The 22162-nt window shown below is 40.9% G+C and overlaps 1 protein-coding gene across 4 annotated transcripts in view; it reads left to right on the forward strand.

The window, feature by feature from the left end:
- The window catches only part of RANBP3L (RAN binding protein 3 like), a 268930-nt gene extending 247785 nt beyond the window's left edge, over positions 1-21145 (forward strand). For 3 of the 4 annotated variants that reach the window (XM_044069962.1, XM_044069963.1, XM_044069964.1), the window contains one exon: positions 19910-21145. In XM_044069962.1, the coding sequence (XP_043925897.1) occupies positions 19910-19953 (44 nt within the window). In that variant the 3' untranslated portion in view covers positions 19954-21145. Of the gene's footprint in view, positions 1-6410; positions 6608-19909 lie in introns of all 4 variants that reach the window. The other variant, XR_006364599.1, reaches the window with a different exon arrangement.
- Positions 21146-22162: the final 1017 nt, after the last annotated feature.

Here is a 22162-nt window from a genome sequence, read left to right on the forward strand (position 1 = left end):
TTGAAACTTAACCCTCTGAAATGTAAATTCCAATTACCAGAAGTTACCTATGTAGGTCATTTATTTACCAGTACAGACTTATGATCAGACCCTTCTAAACAAGCAGCCATTCTTGAGACACCAGCTCCAGACAATGTCCAATCCCTACAGCATATTCTTGGTATGTTTAATTATGTGGGGAAATTTATTCCTGACATTTTAGTGAATTATCAGCACCTTTAAGAGAGCTGACATACAAAATGTTGTCTGGCCATGGTTAGAACACTACCAGAGAGCATTTGATAACCTCAAACAGCAAATTGCCAGTGCACCTACACTGAGATACTATGATGTCCTCAAACCAGTGGTTCTTTCCTGTGATGCTTCAAAGTTCGGTCTTGGTGCAGTTATTCTTCAAGAGGGCAGACCTGTTGCCTGTGCATCTAGAACTCTTACACAAACTGAGATGCATTATGTTCAAATTGAGAAGGAACATTTGGCAGTTGCGTTCACACGTTCGAAGTTCCGTGATTATATTTATGGCCGAGCTATCCAAGCTGAAAGTGATCATCAACCTCTAGTCACTATTTTAAAGAAGTCTATGCATACCACTCCAGCAAGGCTACAAAGAATGATGCTCAGATTACAGAAGTATAATTTCAAAATGGTCTATACAAAAGGCAAACTTCGTTATCTAGCTGATACCTTATCCAGATAGCCCAGAAATATCACAGAACAGTTTGATGAAGAGAATTTTGACTGTCATGGAAGTGCACAATTTTTCTACCAGAAGGCTTGATGAGCTAAGAGATGATACAAAGACTGATCCAATTTTGAAAAAGCTCAGCCTCTTCATCAATGTTGGATGGCCATCAAAGCAATCTTGTGTACCACCAGAAGTACAACCTTATTTTCCATACAGAGATGAGATGCTGATGGAAGATGGTATCATTTTCAAAGGTCACAAAGTTATCGTTCTTACTTCCTTACAACATGAATACATTCATATGTTGCATCGTGGCCACCAAGGTTCTGATTCTACCAAAAGAAGGGTGAGAGGACTAGTATTTTGGCCTTTTCTATCAAAGGACATTGATAAAGTGCTTTTGTCTTGTACAGTATGCAATAGTACTAAACTGCATTTGCAAAAAGAGTCACTTCAGGTAAGCCAGATTCCTGAACTACCTTGGTCAGTAGTAGCCACTGACATATTTGAGTGGAACAATCAGCATTACTTAATGTTGGTAGACTCTTTTTCAAACTGGTTTGAAATCGATTTGCTACCTAACCTAATGTCCACTGCTGTTATTAATAAGATGAAACATAATTTCTCAGTCCATGGAAGTCCACATAAAGTTATTTTTGACAACGGTACCCAGTATACCAGTCAACTGTTTCAGAAATTTGCAAAAGAGTGGGACTTTATCCATGTTACTAGTAGTCTGGAATACCCACAGTCGAACGGCCTTGTTGAACATGCAGTATAGAGTGCAAAGCAATTACTACAGAGATCAAAGTGTGACAATACCGATATCTTCTTGAATTTGCTTGATCTCAGAAATATACCATTACAACCTACTTGGCTTGCCTGCTCAGAGACATCTGTCTAGGCAAACCAGAGCAACCTTGCCTATCCGTTCTAGTTTGTTGGTGCCTAATGCTAAAAACAACAGCCATCAAAGCCCAAATCTTTAACAAGCTTTCCTTTCAGAAGTCCAGCTATGATAAAACGGAGCAGATTTCTTCATCCATTAAAAGGAGTGACAGTGAGGATGCAAATGGCAAAAGGCTTTGATCAAATTGGTCAAGTGAGAGGCATATGTGCCAAGCCAAGATCCTACTTAGTGGAATCTGAGGGTACAGAATACAGGAGAAACTGCAGGTATCTTCTTCCTGTGTCTGAAATGATATTGCAGCATCATACCTGTGATACAAACTCTATATCTCAGAGCAACACTGACAATGTTCATACTGAAGAATGTCTCAGTATCCATTCCCATTCCTGATGATGTCCCAGTTGTCCCCAGAGTTAACATTCCTTGAAGACAGTCCCTGTTACTAGATCCAATTCTGATTTTTATGTTACACGATCAGGTCTTATTTCTAGACCTAGTGTAAAACACACAGCAACCTGGACATGATTGTTTTATATGTCTAATTTTGTATGATTGCATGCCAAAGAATTATTTCTGTGTAACTGCATGTCAAAAGATCATTTCTGTGTAATTGCATGTCAGTGAACACTGTCATTTGGTATAAGATCTATTTCTCAAAGAGGGAGGATGTAGAACAGAGCATGCGTTGTACCTTTAAGAAGCAATTCCTGATGTAAGCATGTGCATATAAATAGTGAGCATGTGCAGGCAGAAGAGCCACTTTGAGAGAACAGCCAGAGTGTTAACATGTATGAGTGTAGTAGTCAGTTTCTTTAGAAGTTTATTTAAGTTATTAAGACCCATTCCTGATGTGTTTGTGTGTAATAAAGCTGCCTGAACCGAACCCACAACTGTTTGTCTTGTTTTAGCCTGACTGGACAAGTGACGATTTAGAAGAAAAGTTGTAGCACTGAATATACATGACCTTTGTGATATTTTGTTTTCATGCAACTACGTATGCAGCTTGCAGACAAGGAGAGACTGTTTTCCTGGACATCTGGCTATATCAGACCAATACAAATACTGTCTGGCAGAATGCATAGCAATATAGAAATATATGGATAGTGGCACTGGGAAGACTGGGCCCTCACACACTGGAAAAAAATTGTTAAAGATGGCATGCTTGTCATTTATATCTCAGCAGCAAATGCAACACCTGTATGGTGCTGTTAAAGTCTGATTCAGGAAGGATCACAAGGCAGCAATGTGTAGGAAGTACTTGTTGTTTTTAATACAACTTTATTGAAATTTGACATATTTCTTGATCTTGAGTTCAAACAAATGAGTACTTTATATGTCAAATGCACATGCACTCATTTACTGCATTTTTTTTCTTTTGTTTACTTTTCCAATCAAACCATATAGAATCAGTCTCCTCTTATGTACTCCTTTCTTTCTAATTACCTACTGTCCATCTAATCACCCCCATCTTGAGTCCTTGTAGACAAATTGATCCCAAAGAGTCCCTTCGATTCTATGAAATTTGTCTGCTTTTCGTTTGAACACCATGTTTCCTTTACTTTGCTTAACGTATATATTCTAAGGTTGTTTTTGTTTGATTTCCACCTTCTTGCAATTATTTTTTGGCTGCAAACATCATTAAGGTTATTATAGCCTTATGTAGCTTACAAAATTAAAAAAAAATTCTCCAATTCCCACTACAGCTCAAGAACAACCTTTTTGGTAGCTACTGTATATTCTCTGGTTGATTTTGCAGCATTTCCATTATTGTAATGCTGTTGGTGTAGCGCTTTTTAATTCTTTACTGTCTGATTACAGAATGTTTAGAGGCTTTTGAACTGCCAGTGCAAGAAACTGTTGGCTAAAACTATTCTTGGCACAATGTACACTATATGTTACCTGAAGAGAAGTTTCCTTTAGAGCACCATCAGGCTGTCTGAAGCAACAGAGTTTGCCTGCCAAGCCACAAGTTAATTAAATGACATTATACAATGACCCCCCATTAATATTCCAAAACGTGCATGCTCATTGGTCAGCGTGCCCGTTGTAAATCAGACTTATACTAATAGAAAAAGGTCCAGTTGCCTGGACTTTTTCCATTAGTGTAAGTCTTTTTTTTTGTGTGTGTGTGTGTGTGTGTGTGTGTGTGTGTGTGTGTGTGTGTGTGTGTGTGTGTGTGTGTGTGTGTTAGACAGCAACGGAGAATGGAAGAGCTCCGTTGCTGTAATCTCGCTATGTTAAACAGGTTTAACATAGCGAGATATCTTAAAAAAAGCAACTGAGATCTTCCTTTCTCTGCTGCTTCCACACACAGCTCTGATGTACAGTGTAAGCATACACATGCGCAGTACATCAGAATTGCTGCAGAATACCAGACAGCTGCGGAAGGACAGCACAGAGGTATTATACAATGCCATTATTTAAGAAAAATAAGTATTTTTTTCTTAAATGTCATTGTATAATAGCAAAAACCCACGCCTGGGTGTGGGTAATGCTGGATTTACCCACGGTTGTCTTTATTTGGCCACTCGTGACCAAACCACACCAACCGTAGGTAAATCAAGCATTACCCACACCCAGGCGTGGGTTATTGCTTGAGTAAAGCATACTTTTCAGCTGTCCAGAATTTCACAGAATGTCCAGATTTTTCTCATTTTTTGGTCTGTTCTTCATAAAAGTTGTGTTTTTCTGGCAAATCTTTGTGGATTGAAGTCAAAACATAATGACAGGCATTTGCCACACTTCTCAACCTCTTAGCTGAACAAATCTGGACAAAGCCAAAAAATAATGGGGGGGGGGCCCAAAAACAGGGACAGATTTTAAATATTGCTCTTATAAACTTTAAAAGATGATAGAATTAAATATTCGTATTTGCATGCATTTTCTGAAGGATAACTGGAAAAAACGTAACTAGAAAAAACAAAAACTGCGAGTACACCAATAAGTGCTGTCACACTATACCGAAAAACAACCACTGCTGGTAAACGGAGCTCTTCTCAAAAACTTTCAAGTTTATTAAATCCACAGAGCAGTTAAAATCTTCAGACGAAACAAACGAGTTAAGCGCTTTCACCCAGTACCTGGGCTTCTTCAGAACTAAATTCATGAATCAGTGTAGCATATTATATGCCTTTTTTGATGCCAAACTAAAAATTTTAAAAAGTCTTAAAGAGACACTAACTTAAAATAATTTAACATAACATAAATATAAAAATATTTTCAGTTGCTGGCATGTCATTCACAATTAATAAATAATGCAAATCTAAAAATTAAATACTCATTCCAACACGATTATAAAACATAATAAAAATGTGTTTACGTAGTAAAACCAAAACCATCCATAAAAATATTGTAATACTACCAATTCGATTGCCTAATATAGTATAGTATAGACATTGCTAATTTGGTGTAAACACATGAAAAACTGTGAATAATATCATAATAATAGATGATAATATGTAAATATGAAATATAAAATGTAAAATGTTAAATTTAGTTTTGAAGAAGCCCAGGTACTGGGTGAAAGCGCTTAACTCGTTTCTTGGACTGAAGATTTTAACTGCTCTGTGGATTTAATAAACTTGAAAGTTTTTGAGAAGGGCTCTTTACCAGCAGGGGTTGTTTTCCAGTATAGTGTGACAGCACTTACTGATTTTCTGAAGGATATGAAGTCTGAAACTGAAATGCATGTCATTTCTTAGTGACTTCCATTCTCCATGATTTGTCAGAAAACCAAAAATCTTATATCGGACAAAAATCTGGACATTCTGCAAGAATCTGGACAGTTGAGAGATGTGCATTTGAGTTTCAGACTTTACATTCTTCAAAAAATGCACACTTATGTAAAGCATGTCAGTCTAACAACTTAAGTTTATAAGAGCAAAAATGTTTAAAAATTGTCCATGATTTTTGGGCACTTTTATCTTTGTCCAGAATTCTTCTGCTAAGAGGTTGACAGATATACATTAAAGTAATAAAGAAACCAGACTTTTAACTTCATTCCATAACTGACAAATGCACATTTAAAATATATATTATTTATTAATTTAAGGCAAAAGCATTTAACATTGTATAGGTCAGAATCTTTTGATTCTTATATCATGATTAGCAGTGCTTCCTCCTACTGAGTATACATTTTCCCCTTTTTTACTACATACTTTCTGATACCTGCTTAACCCAAACTTTAAGATGACTTTTTTTTTGGTCAAGCTACACTACCTGAGAGAGTTAGTAATTGGACCCCAAATCCAATAGATGTTGATAGAAGAAAGCTTTAGTCTGTCTAGTCCAGTCATATTCTGTAGCTAGCCCTATATGGACTGCCATGCCCCATAACACCCTTTTTATATCTCGGTCACCTTAAACTACTCCACATGTCTGTGCTGCACCACTCCCCTCAGTGGTTTATCCCAGAGCCCTGCCAGCTTCTGTGTGAAGTCATAGGTCTTAATGACTTGCTTAGACCTATACCTCATAGGGGGTACTCAGAGAAAGCATTAATTTAAGGTACAACCATTCTAAGTCAGTACATGGAGGTGAACGAAGGTGAAGAAAGACAAAACAATATCGTACTGAAGGTACAGAATCCATGGTAGGATGAATTGGTCTTGGCAGAAAACAAAATCTCTTCAGTATGACTGCCTTAATCATGCCATTTTCGGGTAGAACAAATTATAAAATATTGTTAAGCACTTAGACTGCTACATATTAGTACTTTATGCACATAATTTTTTTATACTTTTCTGACAATAGTTCTCATTAATCACCAGTCAAATTTTACTGCTGTCAGCATACTATTTTTTTCTTCTTCTGCAGCTCAGCTGTGGTATCTGACATAAGTGTTCTGAAGACCAGTCCGAAAGCTAATGCTTGAGTCCTATCTGCTGGTAAATTCTCTGTCCATTTCTATCCCTGTACACTTCATTGTTCTGTGAAGTAATGTCGAATGCTATACCGAAATCCAGATGCTACTGCATTCCTCCTATTGATAACACTATCAGTGACTCAGTCAGGTGAGTGGATAGGATTACACTGACAAGATCTGTTCTGTGCAAGTCTGTGCTGTAGCTCTCTGAGCTAGAAATTTTGCATTCGAAAAGTACACAAGCCTAACTCACAGAATTCCTCCTGCAACTTTTGTATACAGGATGCCACAGCTCTCCTATTCCAATACATTGGAGCTACACCCAATTTCCCAAGTATGGACTTTGTAGTTTTTTTATCATTTTATCCAATAAATCTACCATTTTGTAGCAGCTAGGGAAAGGCTTCTGTGGCTCCTTTGCTTTATTATCCCAGAGGATTGTTGATCTCTTTCTCTGCATCTTTTCTGTCCAGTTCCTCATCTGTTCACCTGTCTTCTCACCCATTGCAAATACTAAACCCTTCTTCATGTTCATTTTAAAAATACTAAGCTAAGGAACTTCTGTGCATCAGCCAGAGCTTTTTGTTACTTCTCCTCCAGTAAAATGGTCTCTGGTCACCTTGCATAGTGTTTCCCTGTATAGCTAAAACCTTTTTTTCTGCATTCCTTTAGTCCTGTAGTTAATTCTTTCTTGTGTCTGGTGTGCTTGATTAATAACCTTAGCTGCTTGTTTCCTGGACAGTTCATATATCCCTTCCCTCCTTACCACCCCATTTATTATGCAATGCTTGCCCTTCCTTTCTCACCACCTTCTCACTCTCTGTCTGCACTGGCTGCCTCACATTACTAGACTTCATTCATTCTTTTCGTTATTCATGCACCAGTTCCTTGACTCACCTCTTCCTTAATGCACCATTATATCTCATTTGTAGTTAGAATTTCCTCTTGCTGTCTGTTTTCCTTTTCTCTGAACTTTGCAGCATAGGTTCATAGGTTCATACTAGGCTATCTGCCCTAGGGCATTTATAAACATATCCAGAATGTGTTTGGCTTTCGCCACCCATTTTAAATTTATTTTGCTATGCCCTTTTTCGAGGTTAGTATACTGTGCCTCTGTCTATCAGTGACAAAGAAGTGATACCCGGGTTAAACCTACGATCTCCCATCCACTCATCAAGATTCCTCTTGAAGAGAGTCAATGAGGGACTCTGCCTAACCTGGACTGGGATTTTATTCCAGAGTGAAGGGAGCCTATGGGTTATGAATATGTCCCTCCAGCATGTCCTATTTATTTCAGTGCTGAGGTTCAAGTCTCTCGAGCGCGTAGCTCAATGGGATTTGGATTTCCTGAGGTGCAGCATGTCCATTAATTCCGTGTTGGACATGGCTTTATACGTCAGGCACAGATCGCCCCTGAACAGGCGGTATGCCACTGAGTAGAGCTGGAGTTTCTTTAACCGGGCAGCATATGGCATCTGCTTGAGCCCTTTGATCCTCTTGGTGAGGTACTTTTGGGGTCTTTCCAGTTGCTGCAGGTGTCTGGTAAGGTACATCCCAAAAGGGGCATTGTACTCAATTATGGGCCTGATGAGGGATGAGTAAAGAGGCACGATGACCTCCCCTGATCTAGATGTGAATCCCTTCATGATTAGGTGGGCTATATAAAATGTTTTTCTAACCACTTTGGCCACGTGGTTGTCAAATGAGAGACTGCTATCAACTTGGGTCCCCAGGTCCCTAATTATTTCTTCTCTACTTAATGGATTACCACCTATGTGGTAATTTGTGGGCACTTTGTTTTTGCCAAAGGGGATGACTATACACTTTTTTGGCGTTTAGCTTGAGGCCATGGCTCTGGCACCAGTTGTCTGTTTCTATGAGGCCCTTTTGGAGGATGCTTGTGTCAGCTGGAGAGTCGATTATGGTGCCCAGTTTGCAGTCATCTGCAAATTTGGTCAGCCACAGTCCTTCCGTGTTGGCCTGTACCTCTGAGAAATATATACCGAACAAGAGAGGTCCCAGGACTGAGCCTTGTGGGACGCCACTTGTAACTGGTTTGGAGTCTGACATGGCTCCAGCAATTCTAACCATGTGGGTTCTGTCCTTGAGCCAGTTTGCAACCCATCTAGGGACTTAGGGGTTTATATTTAAGATGGTGAGCTTATCTATAATGCCTGAGTGGGGTATTGTATCGAAGGCTTTTGCGAGGTCCAGGTAGGCTGTGTGGACCACCTTCCCCTCATCAATGGCCTTGGTGACTGTTTCAAAGAAATCAATCAGGTTTAACAGGCAGGATCTGCCATTAACAAAGCCAAACTGGGTAGGATCCAGTGTCTGTAGGTCCCCAATATCTTTATTTATGAGGTCCATGATGATCCTTTCCATAGCTTTGCAGACCAAGCTAGTCAGGCTTATGGGGCGATAGTTTCCAGGATCCGTTGAGGCACCACCTTTGTGGAGAGGGACCACTGTTGCTGTACGCCACTCTTTGGGTACATATCCTGTAGTAAGGCTGAGATTGAACAGTAGTTTTATGTTTGGGTTTAGCTCTTCTTGGAGTTCATGTAGGATGCAGCCCGGGACACCGTCTGGTCCCATTGATGCTGTGTTTTTTGCTTTGGAGAGGGCAGCTCTTACCTGAGCATCTGAGATGTCAGGGGGGCAGCACTCTGCTGGGATAGATATTTGCACTTTTGGTGGGGAGTTTGCTGAACCTGTCAGCTAGGATGTTGGCAATGTCTGTGGGTTCGGTGTATTTTTTGTCATTTTGGACTAATTCTGAGCATATCTGGGAATTCCCACCCAGGTTCCTAACATAACTAAAGAAAGCCTTGTGATTATCCTTAGTGTCCTGTGCAGTTTGTCTCTCGAAGCTGGCCTTAGACTATTTTATGAGTGCCAGTAGTTTTTTGCTAATACTGATCAGAGATGCCTTCCCTTTTTGGGATTTTGCTCTATCATTTAGTAGCTTCCTCCTTCTATTGTATAGTTTGTTTATGGCTGGGGTCCAGCAGACAGGACGTCTGCCTTTGGAGGATTGGGTCTTGGTTTTATTTGGGATTGCATGATCCATGCATTCCTGAAGGTGTTCATAGAATGCATTTATAAAGGATTATACGGTCTGGGCCGTATTTTCCACAGGGCCGGGGGAGTGTGAAATTTGCTTTAGAGAAGTTTTTCACTGTGGTTTTCTGGGCAGGAGGTGGGGTCGGGATGTGAATATCCAGTGAGATTAGTTTATGGTCTGATCTTACCAGTGAGGGATACACTTCTGGTCTGGAGCATAGAGTCCCCATGTTGGTGATGATCAGGTCCAGTATGTTTTCCCCTCTTGTGGGAGTGGTAACAAGTTGTTCCATAGCATTTGAGTTTATAAATTCTAGGAACCTTTGGGCTAGGGTGTTGGAGCTAGAGTAATGCTCCCAGTCTATGTTTGGGTAGTTGAAGTCGCCCAATATAATGGTGTTTGGAGAGACCTTCATATTTTCCAGTGTTCTCAGGAAGGCCGAGTGGGGTTCCTGGGATTGGGAGGATGGTCTGTAGCAGGCTATAAACTGGAAGGCAGTTTTACCCACTGTTAGTTGCACATGGATAGCCTCTGATGCTTCGTGCTGTGCCACCAACCTGGAGGTGTGGGTATCTTTGACGAATATTGATACTCCCCCTCCTTTTGTGGTTCGGTCCAAGTTTTGGGGCCGAAAAGCATGGTATGAGGTATAACCTGGTAGTGCTGGGGTGCTCTCGGGAGCCTTGAACCAGGTTTCTGTTACTGCACAGATATCAATGTTCTCCATGCTAAGGAGAGTTTTGAGTGCGTGCATCTTGAGGTTTAGACTTCTGGCGTTGAGTAGAATTACTCTTAGTTTCTTATCCCTTGTGATACCTATGGAGGTGGGTTTGTCTTTTGAGCCTTGCCTAAAAAGGCACTATGGGGTAGCAAGAGCCTTTGCCAATATCCGAAAGCCCAGGGGTGACAGGTGCAAGCTGTCCCTAGCGAAGCATCGTGGCTTGTTGAGCATGTCATCCCAGGCTGACAGGCATTGGATCCCCTTTGAATGACACCAATACTTAAGCCAATTGTTGAAATTGATCATCTTGTCTTCATATTGTGGCATCATTCTTGGTGAGGGTAAGATGCTACTCAAGGTCAGGGTCATGCTGGCCTGGGCCACATGCTCAGAGAGCTCCTCTATGTCTCTTTTCATGTAGTCCAGGGAGGTACGTCTCAGGTCATTCACACCAGCATGGACAATGACTGAGTCATATTTGTACTTGCCTTGGAGTGACCTGAGTGCTTGTGTTATGTGGCGGATCCTAGCGCCCGACAGGCAGCTCACCGTGACCTTCTCCTTGTTCAGCCTGGTCAGTGTGCCTGACGATAGAGTCACCTATTACAAGTGTATCAGGTGTGTTGTTTAGCCTTAAGGGCTGTGACTGTTCAGCACACTGGCTTTGTGAGCTATGTGTTGCACGTGTTTTGTTTTGGGGTAGTGGTTGCTTGGGTGTCTGCTTTGGAGGTCTCTGCTGCTTAGGCAGATTTTTATTTAGAGCCTCCAAGTATGTTTTTGTGTGTTTATGTGTTTGGTTTGCTGTCATGGTAGGTCTATGTGAGAATGGAATTTTAGTGAGTGTGGTATCCTTCTCCTCCCGACTGGTTACGCCAGTACTGAGTTGAGAGAGCTTAGCCTCCAGTTTGGCTATATGGATGCATCTCTCACATGTGTTGAAATTTGTTGGGAGGAGGAGAGGGTTGTCTGTGTACATGAGGCAGTTGTAACATTGCCTCAAGATTCCCAGATTCACCAGCTGGACCGGAGAGGAGATTGACAACTGACCTTTGGACATGCTAGAATAGTACTGGGAATTCCTTTATAATTGAAAAAAAAGGGCCAATGGGGAACAAGGTACTCAAGGGGAGTTTGTGAGAGTGTAGTGCTTTTAATTTTTTAGTGCTGACTTATATAATTGCTGTAGTGAGCAAGTGCCAGGTAACTTAAATGCAATGTGTTACAGGTAACTTAAATGCAAAAATGACAAACAGTAACTTTCTTTTAAGTGAAACAAGGAAATAAGTACATTAAGCAATGCAGATATCACTAGGGATCCACAGAAGCGCTGAAAAGCCGTGTTTTAGGTGGTATTAGTGTTTCAGGGAAATAACAAGCAAACAAACAACAAGCATACAAACAAAGCTAGATTCAGCAGGCCTGGATCTAGTCTATGCTACAGCAAACAAGGTGTACCAATTTCAGTAAGAAACAGTTGAAATATGCAGGCACTATAAGCCTTTAACCAGAAATTCCCAGCTCAGGAGGGCAGAGTCCAGCCTCTCCTCCCACAAGAGTGCAGACCACGAACCTTCTTAATGTAAAATAACTGGCCAGAAGCCCAAGTGCTTAAACCAGAACTAATACACTTTTAGAATAACAGACCCTGAGCCCTCAATCAGCAGTTCCCAACTTAGAAGGATGTAAGCTACCTGTTCTGCCACTACAGTGCAGGCCACAAACCTTCCTAATGTAAAACAACTGGTCTGAAGCCCAAGTGCTTAATCCAAAAGACTTAGAATGAGTTACACCAAGCAGTAATAAATACAACTGTGTACTTTTAAGATGACGCAAAAGCAAAATAAAGTAGGAAGAAACACAAATACAGTAAAAGCAGAACATTTTTTTTTTCAGAAAAGTAGCAAAAACAGTAGTAAAAACTGCTTGGTAGTAACTTGATTAAAGTGTAGCTATCATTCTAAGTCTCCTCGCCTCGCCTCTAGTCTCACACCTGGCTTCCAGTTGACTTTTTGTTCTGTGTGTGGTATGCAGACCATTTAAGAATATTTGCTTTGTTTTGAAATCTTTGTCTTTCCCAAGAGAAGGTAATATCTCTCTCCCTACCCTGCAGATGGTTACTTTCTATTTTATTACTGAAAGGAAAAGGAATCCTTCAGTGTGGCTCTTCTTCTATTTGTACACTCTTCAGTTCTGTTTCTGAGTCTCTCATATGTTGGTACTAGGCTATCTGCCCTAGGGCCTATACAAGCCTAGCCATAACAATTCCCTGGCTATTTCTTCCCACAGAATTTTCTTCCCTGTACCCCTGTCTAGCAGAGTGACCGACGTGATCCCTGGGGTAAATTTCCTATCTCCCATCCAGTAGTCAAGGTTCTTTTTGAAGCATGCCAAGGAGGCGCTCTGCTTTACATATATAGGCAGTCTATTCCAGAGTATGGGGAGTCTCTGGGTCAGGAACCTATCCCTCCAGCATGTTTTGTTCATTGTGATGACAAAGTTTTGGTCCCTGGAGCATGTGGCTCTGATGGATTGGGATTTCTTTAAGTGTAGCATGTCCAACAGCTCTGGGTTTGACATGGCCTTGTATAGACGATATGCGACAGAGTATAACTGGAGTATTTTTAGTTGGTCAGCATAGGGCATATGCTTTAGGCCTGTGATTGTTTTAGTGAGTGTTTCTGCAGCCTTTCTAGTTGTTGCAGATGTCTTGTGAGGTACATACCAACCTGGGTGTTGTCCTCTATCATGGGTCTAATGAAGGATGAGTACAATGGGAAAATGACCTCCTTTTTTTCTGGATGAAAAGCCCTTGGTGATGAGGTGTGCCACATAGAAGGATTTCCTGACTGTTGTGGTTATGTGGTTATCGAAGGTGAGACCACTGTCCACCTGTGTTCCTAAATTTTTTATCACACTTTTGGTGTTTAGTGTACTGCCACCTATGTGGTAATTCATGGGTACATGATTTTTCCCAAAGGGAATAGCTATACACTTCTTGGCATTGAGCTTGAGCCCATGGCTCTGGCACCAAGCATCTGTTTCTGTAAGGCTCTTTTGTAGAATATCCACATCATTTGGGGATTCAATAATGGCTCCCAGTTTGCAGTCATCTGCGAACTTTGTTAGCCAGAGTTCCTTAGTGTTGGCCTGTACTTCAGAGAAGTAGCTGCCAAACAAGAGCGGTCCCAGGACTGAACCCTAAGGTACTCCACTTGTCACTTGTCTGGAGCTGGATTTGGAGTTGCCTACTTTTACAGTGTGAGTTCTGTCAGTAAGCCAGTTGGCAACCCATCGAGTAACGTAGGGATTAATGCCCAGCATAGTAAGTTTATCTATGATTCCAGAGTGGGGGATGCTGTTGAAGGCCTTGGTGAGGTCCAGATAGGCTGTGTGGACTGCCTTACCCTCGTACATGGCTCTGGAGACTGATTCAAAGAAGTCAATCAGGTTCAGGAGACACGATTGGCCCTTCACGAGCCCAAACTGGGTGGGGTCCAGTGTTTGAAGGTTGCCAATGTCTTTGTTTATAAGTTCCATGATAATACGTTCCATGGCCTTGCAGATCAGGCTCATCAGACTGATGGGATGGTAGTTCCCAGGATCCAAGGTGGATTTCCCCTTGTGGAGTGGGATAACTATAGCTATGTGCCACTCAGTGGGCACGAAGCCTCAGGTGAGGCTATGATTAAACATGGCACTTAGGTGAGGTGCCAGTTCATTTTGAAGTTCATGTAGTACACAGCCTGGGATGTCGTCTGGTCCCATGGATGCTGTATTCTTAGCTTTGGAGAGTGTGTTTTTTTTACCTGTGTGGCCGTAATTACTGGAATTTGACAATCTTTCGGTATTGAGATGGGCCCTTTAGGGGGTGAGGGGGGTGAAGTTGGCATTGAATTGATCTGCCAGGATACTGGCAATGTCCTTGGGATCAGTATATTTAATGAAAAAAGTATTCCCGTAACAGACTCAATGAAGGCTGTCCCAGAAAAACGTCACCAAAGTGCCAAGTTCACAAATCAAACTCTTCAGTCCAAAAAGATAATTCCACAAGATTTAATGAACGAAAAACAGGAACAAAGAACATGGGTTAAGCGCTTTCATTTCCAAAAAATGGAAACTTCTTCAGAACAACGTAACATCCGCAGTATGGATGTGTACTTTGATAAGGATATAGAGGACGGGCAGGGAGATGTAGGCAATAAATTCCCAGATCTTTCCAGTCAGCAGCATCCAAAGCATGTGATCACCTGCATCTATACGGATCCAGCACCAGCCAACTGAAACAGCCGATGCATCATATCCGATCTTCTTCAGTGCCACTGCTGTCACTGTGATCAGAAGCGGCACACACCAACATATGAGGTGGAACCATACAACCAAGCCGTCCGCAACCTTCTTGTCAGCCTTAACAATTACTACATACAAGTAAATAGCAACTGCAACCGTCCAGAAAAATGAGCTGGTATTTGCAAACGTAGACACCGCTCCCTGGGTTACGCAATCCCAACTATTACTGTGGAATCTTGTGGAATTATCTTTTTGGACTGAAGAGTTTGATTTGTGAACTTGGCACTTTGGTGACGTTTTTCTGGGACAGCCTTCATTGAGTCTGTTACGGGAATACTTTTTTCATTATCAGTTTCTTTTTTCCCGTTTCTCCATTTTGTGATTACTCAGTATATTTATTGCCATTCTGTTGTAGCTCAGAGCAGATCTGAATATTGCCATTTAGATTCTTGACATAGCTATAGAATGCCTCGTGGTTGTTTTTGGAATCTTTGGCAATTTTATTTTCATAACTAGCTTTGGAGGATTTTATGAGGGATCTCAGCTTCTTACTGAGGCTGGTAAGGGAGTTTTTTGCATCCTGGGAGTTTATTTATGACAGAGGACCACCAGGTTGGCTTCCTTTTTTTGGAGGAGAGTGTCTTGGTTGTATTTGGGCACGATTCATGCACGAGTGGATGTGCTCGTACAGTGCTTTAGTGTAGGATTCGACAGTCGAACTTTCAGTTCCCATCTGCATGGGTGCCATGAAGTTTGTCACTTCTGACTTGAGTAGCATGAAGTTGGCCTTGGAGAAGTTTTTTATGGATGTTTCTTTACTGGGAGTGGGTGTGGGATGTGGATGTCAAAGGTGATTAGCTTATGGTCAGACCTAACCAATGAGGGGGTGACCACTGGTATGGAGCATCGATTTCCTATGTTGGTAATGACCAGGTCCAGGATACTGGAGCCCCTGGTGGGACTATGGATTAGTTGATCCAGGGAGTTGGAATTTATGAATTCCAAGAATCATTGGGAAAAGGTGTTGGTACACGAGTAGTTTTCCCAGTTAATGGTACGGTAGTTGAATCACCCAGTATTAGGGTGTTTGGCTGTATCTTAATATTTTCCAGTATGTTTAGAAAGGTGTAGTGAGAATCTTGGGGCATGGTGGGGATCTGTAGCAAGCTACAATATGGATTGCAGTCTTACCTAGTTAGTTGCACCTGGAGAATTTCAGATGCATTGTGTTGGGCAACTAGCCTGGAGGTGTGAATATCCTTGGTGAATATGGACACTCCACCTTTAGTGTTTCCGTCCTGGTTTGGTGGCCGAAAAGTGTGGTAGGAGTTGTAGCCTGGTATTGCAGGGGTGATCTCTGGAGCCTTTAACCAGGTCTCAGTTAATGCACAGATATCAATGTTCTTCATTTTTAGGAGTGCCTCGAAAGAGTGCATTTTGAGATTTAGACTTCTAGCATTGAGTAGCATTACCTTCAGATTTTGCATACTTGTACCTGTTACAGTGGTGGTTTTGTCCTTTGAGCCTTGCCTAAAAAAGGCACTATAGGGGTGGCAAGAGCCTTAGCCAGTAACCTGAATCCCAGGGGTGACAGGTGCAGACCCATCTCTGGCAAAGTATCGTGGTTTGACGATCATGTCGTCTCAGGCAGACAGATACTGGATCCCCTTTGAATGACACCAGAAGCTTAGCCAATTGTTGAAGTCAGTCATTTTGTCCTTATACTGTGGTATCATTCTGGGCGAAGGCAGGATGCTACTCAGGGCTAGGGTCATACCTCCCTGGGCCACATGATCCGAGATCTCTTCCATGTCTCTTTTCATGTAGTCCAGGGAGGTACGTCTCAAGTCATTCACTCCAACATGGACAATGACAGAGTCGTATTTGTACTTGTTGTGGAGTGCCTTGAGTGCATGCGTTATGTGGCAGATCCTGGCACCCGACAGGCAGCTGACTCTAATTTTCTCCTTGTTCAGCTTGGTGAGTGGGACATCAGTGTGCCTGCCTATAGAGTCACCTATGACTAAAGTGTTGAGTACGTTGTCTTGCGTTAGGGGCTGTTTGGGTGGCACACTGGTGATATGAGCTATGTGATACTTTGTGATTGGTGTTTGTTTGCGTTTCAGCTTTGGAGGTCCTTGTTGCTTGGGCAGGTTAATGTTAATTACCTCCACATATGTGGGTTTAGTGTTGCTATGTGTGGGTGTTGGTGGTGAGGGTTTTGAAGGGCTATGTGTTGCTTGAGGTGTAGTGTGGGTGTTAACCTTCTCCTCTTGATTGTCTAGCACAATCTTGGCTGGAGAGAGCTTTGCTTCCAGTTTGGCTATGTAAGTGCATCTCTCGCAGGTTGTAGTGTTCGGTGGTAGGAGGACAGGGTTGTGTTGTGTACATGAGGCAATTGCTGCATTACCCCAGTATGCCCAGATTCACCAGGTGGACAGGGGAAGTCACCGGAAACTGACCCTTAGACATGTCTGGTTAGATGCTTTTTTTTGTGTGTGTGTAAAGTACAAGAGCTGTTTTCCCTTACCTTGGCAAGGTACTTTGCAATTATAGGCTGTTTAGTGCCTACAATTAATTTCTTATCAACAAGGAGAGTTGAGTGCTTGTGTCACTTTAAGGCTTCCTAGAGCTTTCCAGCAGGTTTCAGAGCAAGTGCTAGCCACAGGGACTCCAACCAGAAAGAGTCCGGAATCAATGCACTCTGCTTCTACTCACACCAGGATCAGAATATAAGCAAAGATTCCAAGCTGTCACTTATAAAGCAGTTATTAAGCTTTCTGGTGGTCTCCAGGAAATAATGTAACTGCACTCCTTCTCTCACCAGGAGAAAACAGAAGCACTAATCCAAAGATGACTGCTGTTTAGTACAGCTATTGATCTGCACACCAAAGATAACCAATAAAAGGTCTCTAACCTCCTACTCCAGCATTAAGGCAAACATCTCCATCCATCCTTCTTTCACCTTTTCCCTCTCCTCTTCATCCTCAACCTCTTTCAGTGTATACTTTACTCCTTCTCAGATGTACATCATCACCTTTCACCATCTTCAAATTCAGGTATGCTTCTTAAACATCCTAAATCTAGGTAATGTCATATACCATCTCCTGTCCTCTACAGTCAATGTTTCTGACATGGTTGCAGTTTCAGTACCTTAGTACATAAGCACCACATATAACTGACTCCTTTTGTTTTCTACACTTCTGGTTTTATATGATATCATACTCTGCTCTTCCCTTCTGTTTTTCTCTTTTTAATGTTCCTGTTCTTCTTACTTGACCTTTTTATAGTTACATCACCCCTGGTCCACCACTAGTGACTTATTTCCATTATTCATTGTTTTCATGTGGACACTATTAGAATGTTGTTCTTCCATTTTTTACTATATGATAGCCCTCCACATTTGGTTCTGAGGTACCCAGGGATGTAGTCCATTATTAGCCCTTGTGTCCTGAAGTCATACTCCCCTCCAGCTGTTAAAACCAGCCCTTCAGTCATTAATTAAAATCTGAGGAGGCTAACAAGCTTTTCACTTTACTTTAAGTGTCCACCAACTCCTGCACTTACCATCCATGTGTTTTAACACCTTCACATTTCCTTGCTGTGTTTTTGCCTACTTTTGGCCTGACTCACTGTATCCAAGGTCAACCCTAGCAGGGTGTCCATCCACTAAGATGGTATTTTTTCTATTAATTTCTTGTCTTTAGTCCTTCTTTCAATTCAGTATCCCCAAGCAACACCATTGCTCCAGAGCCATCATATGTTTTTTTTTTCTCTTTCCTGGCTGGCCTCACTGTACATTTTTCTTGGGGCTATGTCTTCCCACCACTATTTTCTTTGGGTTCCTCCTTTTCTTAATGTTTCCATTATCCTCTTTCTCTTTGGTCCTTACTATCTAATCTCTCTCTCACCCACAGTCAACACAATCAACATCCTTATCTTTCCTGAACTTTGCTTTCTTTTTCTTTCTCCTGCCCTAGTCGCTTCATTTCTTCTCCTTGCTCTCTCCCCCATCTTCTACTTCAGTACGTCCTGCTGTGTCTGTTATTCTACACCTTATCCTGTTGAATAGATTTGTGAATCTCCCAAAGCAGAATGTTTAAAAGCCCAATTAATACTGCATATGAATGCAGTTCTTCATTTAACACATACCTTGAAATTCTCAAAAGGTGAACACATATAAATGATTATACTATGCCAAAGCAAATTCAACCTTTCCTAGACCACACAGAGAAATTAGAGAAAGAGGAAAAATAATAACTGAAGTCTGCCTTAACTACATCTCATAATCATGATAGCGAAGGGAAATTTACAAATGCCTCGTCTTTTCATTGCATTCACCCTGAATCCTTCTAGTGTGCCTAGCACTGTCATTGTTCAGTAAGCTAGTTCAGGAATGAGGTGCTCTTGCCTAGGAAAGTTGCTATGCTAATGTCCTATTTGTGAGCTGACTAAGCAAGATCAAACAAGCCTGTCTGTGTAAAACAGTCCCTGCAGCTGCATTCATAGGTTTAGAGGTTCATAGGGTCTTATGTGTTTACTAGGCTAACGACCACAAGGGCCTTTTTAAGCCTAGTCATGCATCCCAATTCTCTGACAAGGTGTTAGGCCAAAAAAAAAATCGCAACTTCCACTTTAGACTTAGAATTAAGTGTGCACATTTTACTTGTGTTATATTTGTAAGTTACTTGCTACAATTGTGCCTACTTCTCAACTGTCCAGAATTTTGCCTCATATTTTTCATCTGTTCCTCATAAAACCGGTGATTTTTCTGGCAAATCACTGAGTACTGAAGCCACTAAATGACATACATTTAAGTTTCAGACATCTTATCCCTTAGAAAGTTGCTAGAACAGGATGTGTGTTAGCATGCATTTTTCCAATTTTATAAGAACAATATTTAAAATCTGTTCCTATTTTTGGGCTTTGCTCCCCCCCCCATTATTTTAGGCTTTACCCAGATTTCTTACACTAAGAGGTTGAGAGGTATGAAGTTGTGTATTATAAACCATAAGCTGACCTTCATGTATATAGCCTGATTTAGTGTTCTTTGTTTTTGTCTGGTGTGGTGCTTTTTCATTTCCAGGTGTAAAATGTCAGAAACTGGTTCCTCCTCATTCATCTTTTTGTAACAGGAATTAGATAAAGTTGTATAAGGAGATCCTAGCAGAGGTGATCAGATTAATATGAGATTAGATGCACAGGAAGTAATGTTTATAGAATTTTCACAAAGTTGGGCCATTTACTAGTAAATTATGTTTCTGTAACAGAATTTTAGGAGTTCTGTATACTCATGAAAGAATATTATGTCAGTAAGAAGTTTTTGTATTTACCCATATGCTTAGACTAACACTTTTTTATAATCTCATTTTCAGGTCGCTGTGGATGGATCGGTGGTCAATCTGTACTGTGCACATGACAAAGGCTCCCTCTGATGGCATGAATGATCTTAAAACATTTCTTTCTAACAATCCACAAATGGACAGATACTGAACTTTATAACTTAAGACTTTTTATACTACAAAAAGTAACAAATCCATATTCACTGTGGATAAATCAACCCTTTGGGTGCCTGGAATTTCTTCTGAAGATACAGAAAGCAACAAAAATGCACTTTACCATCCCTGATCAAGGGTAGCCTTTGTACCTTATTTGGTATAAGAAAACAAGTACCATCACATGGACAAAAGAGCCATCAGTAACAGCAGTAGTTTGTGCAAAGGGACATAACCATAACAAGTTTAAGATCATTCATCATATTGATGGGAAGGAAGATGTTTTAGCATAAATACACCGGATTGCTGGTGAGATAGCTAGCCTTATGTATTGACGAGCAGTCACACTGCAGCTTGGCAGTAAAAACTGATAATAAATCTTGTACCAGACACAAGGAGTAAGGAATGTCTGGAGTGAGATTTTGCTTTGCCTATTTTTGTTTATACTTAAATCTTTGAGAGATGTTCTTCTATTTATAACCAAAGTGATCCCATTGGTGGAGGCATTGAAGTGTGCTTATTACTGAGTATACATTGCATGGTTCTAGCACATACTACTAGAGATCCATTTAACAGATTTTGCAGCAGGCCTCAGTCAACTACAATGCCCACCACCAGTGGATTTACTGCATACATGTAAGCCTGTTAAATATGCTACATATCTTTATGTATATATTTGATATTTATTTTTTTAGTTTTAAGATATAAGTGTATATATACCTTTTAAATGTGGATTTTTGTAAACCTGTTTACAAATTTTAAAGTAATGAATAATGTTTTATCAATATATTCTGCTTTGGGGTCTTAACAAGAGGATCACTTTGTATATCATATGTAGAAAGTCAGCAAACAGAACAGGCTCATTGTCTTCCTTTCTGCCAAGCATTTCCGATTGCTGGTAATAACCTTTACCAGGCTGATAGTTTAGGGAAGCATTAGTAGTATCAGATAGTGAAAGTCACTGCATTTCTTTCACATACTTGTGCCACATAAAGTTAATAAATAAGATAACATAATAGCAGTGAGATTCCCACATTAGTCTGTTTATAAAGAGAAACAAGTGAATGGTTAAAGCATGTTCAAGCTGTTATCCGGATTATTATAACTTTAAAAAGAGTAATGTCTAAGATGTCTTTTTTCATCTAAAGTGTTAAACTGCCAAAAAGGATCCTTTTTATTGCACTTTACCGTGTATTGCTATAATACGTTAACATTTTACATGGTCTAGGCATGTTTAGGGTACTGCTGGCATCATGCAATGTAGTCATCACTTCTGCCAGCAGTGCTGTAACATTACATGTTCTAAATGGATTTATGTAAAATATTCTCTAAAGATTTAAAATACTTGTGAGACATGCATGCAGAATAACTAATAAATGCAGTGAAGGTAGGACATATCAGTACAGAGGGCAGCTGTGGTAACAACCCAGGTTCAGGTATAAAATCTGGAGTCTGAACGGCCTGTCTGAAAAGAAACAGAGAGGAGGCTATTACACTGTCTGGGGGGGGGGGGGGTGAGATGACTGCATCTTATGTGCTACCTATGTCATGAGGGACATAATAAGAGGTGAAAAGCATCATCACTAATGAATAGGAATGGTGCACTCGTTCCAGCATTAATACGTATTGCACTCCAAATAGGGAATGTAAGGACTGAGCATAAATCAGCAAAGGCAAAGAGAAAAAGTTCAAGGAAATTTTTGAAATACTTTATTTTCCGGAACTAGGTAAAACAATGACTGGCTTAGTCCTTACATGATTGCCCAGTAGGTTCACCATAAGTCAGTCTGGTAGGAAAGGTAGGACATCCAAGGGCAACATAAAGTAGCCCTTCAACAAGCAGCTGCATTTGGGTGTTCAACAAGGGTCTATATTAGAACTGAAGTTTCAAAACTTCGAATGTTCTAATATCGACCCCTATTCAGCGAAAGCTGAAAATATCGAAGCAACAGAAAACCAAATTTTTTCCTAGGGAAAGAATTTGGTTGTCTGTTTCTGTTGCTTCGGTATTTTCAGTGCTGTGGTGGAAAGTTACTGGTCGGGTTCAGGTAAGTGTGCAATTGAGTGCGGGTTAGGTTAGTTAAGGTGCGGGTTAGGTATGTGTGCGATTGTGTGGACATGAGGGATAGGGCG

The sequence above is a fragment of the Protopterus annectens genome, chromosome 1.part0 (assembly GCF_019279795.1).
Source record: "Protopterus annectens isolate FY-2018-M chromosome 1.part0, PAN1.0, whole genome shotgun sequence".
Lineage (NCBI taxonomy): Eukaryota > Metazoa > Chordata > Ceratodontiformes > Protopteridae > Protopterus > Protopterus annectens.